Consider the following 9,566-nt stretch of genomic DNA (forward strand, 5'->3'; position numbering starts at 1 on the left):
TAAAAAAAATGTCTATTTAAAACAACTTTGAAAAAATAAAACAATTTTCTCATTAATTTCTTTTTACATTTTCCAAGTAATTTTCAATTATTTAAACAATTCGTGACACGTATGCTCGCGAGTGTTTGTCCATTTATTCATTTCTTTTTTTTTGTAATTTCTTTTTATCATGACCACTTTTAAGGCTGTAACAGACTTTTGCGTAACGCGTAACTCATTATAGTACATAAGAGAATCAATCAATCAGAATCCTTCTTTTCCTTCCAGTTTAACGGAAAAGAGGAGTTTTGAAGCTGCCATGCTGCGGCCATTTGAAGTTGACACTATGTCATTATGTCATTATGATATTATGTTGAGTTCTTTCCTTTGAAAATCGAAAAAAATTTCTGCATCCATTTTTTTCGGAAACTATTTGTACACGTTTTTACTTTACACGTACTCATATCCGCAATATGTCACTTTAAAGTTACTGCGGTATAAATATTTAAAATAGTTGCATCTGATTATGCGCAAAACGGTACAAAATTCATCTCGAAAACGAGCATACTTTTTATACTTCCACCATGGCCAGTGCCATATTGAGGAATGCTACCGTCGTAATCTAGCCACTATAACTTTATTTAAGCGCGACTGAAAACTTTTTAGAGAAAAATCAAGAGCCAATGTAAGTAAAGCAAAAATTCAAGTTAACTAGTTTGTACTCTCTCTGAATGCATCATTTCATTTTAACCGGGTTTTAAAGGAAATGAAATAATGTTTTCAGCACTAACAAATTTTATACAATAGCATGTATATGTATATGCATATGGCGAATCTGCAACAAAAAACCGTCATCCAACATACATATTGTGTAATATACTATTTAATGCATTTTGTAACCTAATCAAAAGACGAGGATTTAAGTCTTAAGTCGCGAATAAATTGTGAAATAAATTATTATCTAAACTGATGCTGTAAGAAAAGTACTATACAATAATTATTATTATTATTGTTTATGCTTATTTTTGTTAATTTAGTCTAAACTGATTTATTGCCACGTGGCTGGTATAGTAGTCATAGCTTCATACTTGTAGTCATAAGTCGTGACTTAAACCTTTGCCTGAATTAAACTAACATGTGAACTCATTTAATGCCAGGGCTAATTTATATTATAGTCGTTACATACATCTTGGCTTTATTTAAGCTACTCTTTGTTTTCTTTACTGCTTGCCCCACGCCCTAGCTGTTGCTAGCAGTTGAACATCATTTTAAGCGAACATTTTTTACATAACTGCAACAACTTTGTATAAAAAATATGATTTCATTAGGTATATTTAGTAATTATGTATATATAATATATAATTTTTTTTATTATTTAGTTGACAGAACAAAACTCGACAAAATTATATTTTTCACTCGAATGACCAATACGATGAATCTGTACTTGTTGAATCAATTAGAATGAAATTCTAATGTATGTGAATTATACATATGAATGTAAAAGTGTTTAGAGAATTTTTAAATAAAAAAGCATACATTTATTTCATGCTTTTTACTTAAAGAAAATATGACATTATCAAAGTATAAAAATTCTCCACTAACATTTTTCATATGTAAGAATTCACACATGTAAGAATTTATTATTGTAATTGATGAAACAAATAAAGAAACAAATTCATTGTATTGATTATTTGAGTCAAAAAAAGTATAATTTTGTCAAGTTTATATTTTTATCAACTTAATAATGAAGAAAGATTTTATATATATATATATATACTTAAAGGACACAATATGACAATTATTCAAAACAATTTTTTGAATAATAAATAACAGATAGAGTTAACAACTCTATCTGATTCTATCAATTATTGTTATTTTGATGAAGATGACAATGATTATGTCAGTGATATAATGTAATTTGATAAAAATTTTACTTTTTACTTGAATAACACGATGAATCTATATCGCTTCTAAAAGGGAGGGGGAAAAGAGAAAAAAAGAATTTGGTGGTGGGGGGAAGAAAAGATAGAAGAAGTAAAGGAGTACAATTACTTAGGCTACGTGATTGAGAGAGGAGGTGGGGACAGAGGGCAGGTGAGGGAAAGGGTGAGAAGGGCAAGGGTGGCCATGGGATGGGTATGGAGTTACGGGGAGAGAAAATTTAAGGGAGATGTGAAATGGAGGCTAAAGTTATTTGATAGTGTGGTTAAGGGTATTCTGTTGTATGGGGTTGAAGTATGGGGTTATACGGAATGGAAGGAGGTAGAGAGTTTACAAGAGAAATACTTAAGATGGATTTTGGGATTGGAACGGCATACGCCAGGATATATAGTCAGGGAGGAGATAAGAAGGGATAAGGTAAGGGTGGAATCGGGGGTGAGGGCGGGCAGATTTGAAGAGAAGTTAGAAAGAGGGAAGGGAGGGGAATTAGGGGAAGTATGTATGAGGGAAAAAAGAAAGAATGAAAGAGAGACAAGAATGGATGAGTGGTCGAAGGAAAGTATAGAAAGAAGGAATTTTTTGTGGAGATGTGGGTTGAGTGAGATAGCTATGAATGAATTGGGAGAGAATAAATGGAAGTGTGTGAAAGAGAGAGATAGGGAGGTTGATGGTCAGGAAAGGGGAGAAAAGATCAGAGCGTCGCGTTCGTGTGTGAATTATGAAAGGGCGTGGGGGGACGGGTTGCCTAAGTATATGAGAATTTGTAAAAGAAATGAAGGTAAGAAGATGCAGTTGATAGCAAGATGGAGATGTGGGAACGAAGAATTAGGGAATAGGTATTGGTTGACTGAAGAGGGAAAGGCGTGTAGAATATGTGGTTGGGAAAGAGAAAGTCTAGATCATTTAGTGTGGAGATGTGTAGGGATTGCAGAGAGAAGAGAAGAGGGGAGGGAAGTTAAACGAGAGGATGGAAGGGGATATGAATGGATGAGAATGATTGAGAGGATGAGAAGGGAAAGGGGGGAAGAGGGAGAGAGTGAGAGAGAGAGAGAGAGAGAGAGAGAGAGAGAGAAAGAGAGAGAGAGAGAGGGGGAGAGAGTTAGAGCTAGGTAGGTAGGTAGCGTGGACACGGAAGTCTAAGGATTTTCCCCCAGCGACATACAAGTTGGTAAATCCGCAGCGGCGGAAACCGTGTAATTGTAGCGCTGGGTCGAAAATTTATATGTAAGCGGAAATTTTTATGTAAGCACAATTTTGTGGAAGCAATAAACGTTTATATATCGCTTCTAAAACTTTTCAATTAATTACACTTTTATTGTTTAAAATATATTACTGCTAACATATACAAATACAATATAAGACAATATGTGGCTGACTTTATACATTTCACACACACACACACACACACACACACACACACACATTGTGTATTATAAATTTAAAATCATATCCTGTGAAGACTTTTGTGTGTATAGATTTTGAAATAATTAGGTAAAATAATTATTGTTGTAGAAATAATTTTTAGTACCGAAATCGAAGAAGGCAATAATGTGAAAATATACATCGTTTTATTTTTTAAAGATTATAAATGAAATTGTATTATATATAATACTTTAATCTTCATACATGGAAAACATCGCATGCGAACTGTATAAGGTGTTTTTTTATACACATATTAATTAGAAGTCCTTTATGTGACTACATAAAGTTCAGGAGACTTTTTTTATACGGATATCATGTAACATATCTCATTGAGGCCTATTTTATATGATAACCAAAAGGAAATGTTAACCATAACTTTAAATTAACTAATACACTCTTTAAAATCTGCAGCACACTATGCTATTTGGAATGTTATACTCGTAAACATAATTAAAACGGTATTAATTATCTCCAGAATTAAATTTTCTGTTAAAGTCGACGGACACATCCGACGGTATTTATTTACGAAAATGGATGCATGCAGTGATCTCTTACCTTGATGATATTTAATATGTTCTTGAATGTATTAAAGATCTTGGAGGAATTTTTTATTTTCATTTTTTGCAATAATAAAACATTATTTATTATAAAAGTAAGGATCAGTTTTATTTTTGTAAAACAAAAATCGTAATTTAGAACTAGAATCAGACACGAGAAATGAGTTTAAAACAAACCTTCTTTGTATATAAGTGAGAATTTTTATGTCTGAACTGTTTTACGTGACATTTTCGACAAGAAATAATTAATTTCTGAATGTATGTCATAATTTCTAAAAAAATTAGAATTTCTTAGACTTTCATAATAATTCTCGATTTATTAGAATAATAATAGTTTTAATTTTAATAGTTTTTATTAAATTTCTCTAAATGTACTGAAATACTACATAACTTTTTGACAGATTATCATAGGAGTTTCTGTCGAATATTTTATTAATGAGGCTTGTACCATATGCAGATGAGATAATTGGAGATCATCAATGCGGCTTTAGGAGAAATAGATCGACTGCGGACCAAATCTTTGCTCTTCGGCAAATCTTGGAGAAAAAATGGGAATTCGACCAATCGGTACATCAACTTTACATTGATTTCAAAAAAGCGTATGATTCGATAAAACGGGAGAGAATGTATGAAATTTTAACTCGGTGGGGGATACCCAAAAAATTGGCTAACTTAGTCCAAGTTTGTTTAAAAGATACCAGAGGTAGAGTAAGAATAGGTAATCAAATGTCGGAAACTTTTAATATTCATAGCGGATTAAAGCAGGGGGATGCATTGTCACCTCTTCTGTTTAATCTAGTATTGGAATATGCTATTAAAGAAATGCAGAAGAGTAATGATGGTTTGCAGTTGAACGGTACAACACAAATATTAACATATGCGGACGATATTGCTTTGTTGGGAGATAATAAAGAAACACTAATAAATAACGCTAAAATTCTATTAGATAAAACGAAAGAACTGGGGCTGCAAATAAACGTTGAAAAAACTAAATATATGGTCACTGATAGAATTCAGAATATTCATAATAACGGAAACCTGGTCGTCTGTGATAAAATTTTTGAACGGGTTAGCAATTTTAAGTATTTAGGATCGATTTTAAACCAAACTAATGAAATAAGAGAAGAGCTCAAGAGAAGAATTAATTTGGGGAATGCGTGCTTCTATTCGGTTAAGAAACTACTCGGTTCGCGGATATTGTCTAGGCGCTTAAAAATTAGAATTTACAGAACGATTATTTTACCGGTAGTCCTTTATGGCAGCGAAGCGTGGTCACTTACATTACAAGACGAGAAAAGATTTAGGGCTTTCGAAAATAAAGTACTTCGAAAAATCATCGGGGCAAAACGCGATGAGGAAACGGGCGAATGGAGAAAATTACACAACGCAGAATTACATCAATTATATAATAGTCCGGATATTATTAATGTCATAAAATCGCGTCGATTAAGATGGGCAGGTCACGCGGCGCGTATGGATGAGAATCGAATTGCATATAAAGTACTAATTGGTAAACCGGATGGGAAAAGACCATTGGGTAGACCAAGACGTAGATGGGAAGATAATAATAGAATGGACCTTAACGAAATGGGGTACGAAAGTCACAAATGGAGGGATCTTGCTCAGGGACGGGAACAGTGGCGGGATTTGGTATTTGCGGCAATGAGCTTTCGAGTTCCTAACGCCTAATAATAATAATAATATAATATCATAGGAGTTTCTCAAAATTTTTCAAATAATCATATAGTTATTCTATAATTTTTCAAATGTATTCTGAATTTTTGAAAATATACTATAGTGCCATTTTTATATGTGTGTTCTCAACACAAACTGAAGAAATTTAATTCTTATTTTTTTGTTTGAGTGGAAATGAGAAACTTAATGTGAACAAAAATGTAAATGTTACATTTTAATCTCATCTTTGACTATTTACATATTAATATAATAAAATTAACGATGAGCAAAAAGAACTAAGATTGCACTAAAATATTTTATATTCATTTGCACTAATGTTGCATGATAAATTAATCTGTATGTTTTCCGAACCTAAACACTAGTTAAAGTTCCGAACATTTCGTAGGTTTAGGGTTGTAAAAGAAGAATAAAAAAATTAAGGAAATTTTTACAATTATACTCATCATTTTACACGTATATATATTATATTTAAATAACAACGATATAAAGACTCTTCGTATGTAACATAAGTAAAAACAAATAAAGGGTGAAATAAGAGTCAGCGCATTAATTAGAACACATATAATAAAAGACATTAATCAGAGATACAAAAAAGTGAAAATGAAGAAAACAATGTATACTAATATATAATAATCAAAGAAAGAGTACCATTACAAGTTTCGGCTGCCGGATTGAGCCCTCTTCAGATGTTAACAAAAATGAATAGAATTAAAAAATAGTAAAAAAATAAATAATACTTGTCACAACATTCATAGATCGCGAAAGTGCGCAGTTCGGTTGAGTCTAGACGTAGAGCACGACATTATTCGTGCGATTGAATAGTCAAAGCGATGTCAAGTCTCATAGCCAAGTTCTAGTTGATAAAACAGGAAAAAAAGGAAAAGAACTCTTATGAAAAAGAAAACTTAAATAACTTGACAACCGCAATTGAGATAAAAAGTGAACACTCACCAACAAACATGAGTAAGCCAATAAGAACTAGTGTATCTGTATAAGTATACAAGATATGAACGCATACCGACAAATGGACTGCAAATGTGAGAGCCAAACATTTCGTGTCGCATACAACGTAATCGCTCGCTGAAACGGAACGCCGCGCACTGAGAGAGGAGACAGCGAGGAGCCATCAGTATCAAAAAGTCAAACTTTGTTTACAATGGGCAAATATGCCTTGTGAAGACCTTCAGTGTCCGTTTGCAAATTGAGACTGTTTTTCTGTTTCTTTATATGAAGCATTTCTGAGATCAAACACTTCCTATAAGAAAGCTCTTCATCTAAGATTTGGACATTGTCCCATTGTGACGCGTCTTATATTGGACAGACGGGCAGGCAATTGAAAACTAGAATTACCGAACATCGCAACTATATCAGGCATAAAACTTCTGTCCGCTCTGTCATCACCGAACATAGGCTACTTTATAATCACGATTTCCAATCGATATCTCGAAAATTTGTTTACGTCTATCAACGAAATTGGCTGTTGCAACGATTTCGAATAAACGTACACGTTCTCGAAACGTACGTTTGGGCTCTCGAGTAAGCTTATGAGAACGTTGATTTTATCGCAATTCGACGGGCCGCAAATAATCGCGCGTATAGTACTCGGCAGCATTTCGCCGTGCTTGCGCTTTTCCGCGCTCCCATCATTCGCGATTTCGCGTCACAGTTCGTGACGCGTATCAGTGGTTGCAGCACGAATTTCATGCTCACATTACTGTGCGTTCTCGAACGACTATTTAAAGACGTGCACTCTCGAACGACTATTTAAAGACGTGCGAATCCCGCGAATCGCGCAGTAGCAAAATGTAACTCGCGTTAAGTCATCCTTCCGATATTCGAAACTTGAGCGCCGAGCAGTTACAATATATACCGAAGGTCGTACACTTACGCGCGTACGGCGATTACATCGAACACGTCTGGGACTAGCTTCCGGAACACGTGAAGGCAGATTCGGAGGTTCGAACCTATCGTCGGTGCGACGAGCACTACAATCAGCCGTGGCAGCGAACGCACATCGACGGTCCCGCACCTAAGATAAAGGACTGTGACGAATGTCAGCGTCGAAACGAAAGCGGTAACGTGAATCTGGACAATGCGACGGGGTATTCACCTGGTACTCACTGGGTAGCGTACATGAAGAGGAACTGCGTCATATACTTTGACAGTTTTGGTAATCTTCGACCTGCCTGCTATCAGACATACGATCAGAGCTTCTGCGGACAGATATGCTGCGATTTCTACAAACGGTAGACGCGCGTGAATTTAAAAAGCTCGGCGAGATGCTGTGAAATCTCAGTATTAGTCGAACACCGTCGCTGACGCTTACGCTGAGCGGGAAGAGCACCGTCCTCGCGGCAAACTACTTTCCCGCCATAGATTTGAGTGACAGCGATTACGAGCTCGGTCTGGCGATTTTTGAGACTTATCATACGATACTGAACGTGAATAAATCGAACAACAAATTTTATTTTGCCAAAGATGATGTGAAAATTCCCGAAGGTTCGTACGAAGTACGAGACATAAATGAATTTCTGAAACACGCGATTTTACGGAAACGTCCGCACCGCGACGCGCTTGAAACCGTTGACATAGTACGCGGTGACAATAACAATAATGACGCCGATGATGATAACGGTGAGGGTAGAGAATACCCGATTACGCAAACTACAACACGATGAGAGGCGAGATTAGATATGCGTACAGAATAAACTTTGACAAGCCCAACAGCATTGGATCGCTGCTGGGATTCTCGTCGAAGTGTATATTGCGACCGCGAAGATGGCACGAATCGGACATGTCGATCAACATAATGAACGTAAACGTTATCCACGTAGAGTGCAAAGTGACCGCCGGTGCGTACAGCAACAGCAAAAGCGTGCACGCGATACACGAATTTTCGCCGAGCGTGCCGCCAGGATATAAGATATCGGAGAGGATCATCGCACGGAGCATTACGGATCTAATGATACGCGTCGTCGACTAGAACGGACGATTGCTCGATTTTCGAGGAGAAGAGATCACTGTTAGATTGCACGTACGACGTAAACAGTGATAACGTGAGCGTGAAATGCTCGTGCTGAACGAAACGGAGCGCACGCAGAGAAATAACGTATTCTTTACAAGGCCGACGTCACAACTCGATAACACTCGCTCATCCGATATGAGCGATTCACTCCTAACTGCATTAGGAAGAAGAAGAAGCTCAGCGCGTCGAACGTTACATTTTTAAAGTCTTTGGGATTCGCGGTGCGCAACATTTGAGATGACTGATATCCTAAACATTAAAGACAAGCCGATCTTCGACGATCGCATCGTCAAGATTGAGACTCACACGTACAATTCGTTTGCCAACACAGCGACGAGATAAGAATACCCATATAGCAACAGGATCTGTACACACTGCCGTACGAAAGCTTTCTATACGTCGAGGGAAAACTGACGAAGAACAAAGTGGTTCAGGGTGCTAACGTGTCATTGAGAAATAATTGCGTCGCGTTTATATTCGATGAGATTCGATATAAACTCAACGGTGTGGAGATTGATCGTAACAGAAACGTGGGCATAACTAGCACGATCAAAAATTATGTAACAGTGTCATTCGACAAAAGCGTGATTCTGCGGAATGCCGGCTGGGATGCGCAGACTACTGCGGCCGGATACTTTAATTTCTGTGTACCGCTCTACGTACTGCTGGGATTTTGCGAAGATTACAGACGTGTGGTGATCAACGAATTAATTTTAATACGAGCGCGCAACGACAACAATTGTCTGATGGGAGATTCGATGATAGAACCAACGCTCGAATTATCCAAAGTACAATGGCGGATGCCGCACGTGTTATTGAGCGAGATAAATAAGCTGTCGATGCTCCGCGCTTTGGAGAGCGGACGATATCTGAGCACGGCTTTTCGCTCTTGGGATCTGTACGAGTTTCCGCTCTTGCAGAGCACAACCAAGCATTCGTGGGCCATC

The 9,566-nt window shown here is 36.6% G+C and overlaps 2 protein-coding genes across 5 annotated transcripts in view; one reads left to right on the forward strand and one right to left on the reverse strand.

The window, feature by feature from the left end:
* LOC108757166 (alpha-methylacyl-CoA racemase) overlaps positions 1-9,566 on the reverse strand; it is a 229,404-nt gene that overhangs the window by 175,644 nt on the left and 44,194 nt on the right. The window lies entirely within an intron of this gene.
* Positions 8,857-9,566, forward strand: part of LOC108757158 — a 4,846-nt gene continuing 4,136 nt past the window's right edge. Inside the window, exons 1-2 of the mRNA XM_018501561.1 lie at positions 8,857-8,927; positions 9,146-9,556. Coding sequence (XP_018357063.1) covers positions 8,857-8,927; positions 9,146-9,556 — 482 coding nt within the window. The remainder of the gene's footprint in view (positions 8,928-9,145; positions 9,557-9,566) is intronic.

This window comes from Trachymyrmex septentrionalis, unplaced genomic scaffold, assembly GCF_001594115.1.
Source record: "Trachymyrmex septentrionalis isolate Tsep2-gDNA-1 unplaced genomic scaffold, Tsep1.0 scaffold133, whole genome shotgun sequence".
Lineage (NCBI taxonomy): Eukaryota > Metazoa > Arthropoda > Insecta > Hymenoptera > Formicidae > Trachymyrmex > Trachymyrmex septentrionalis.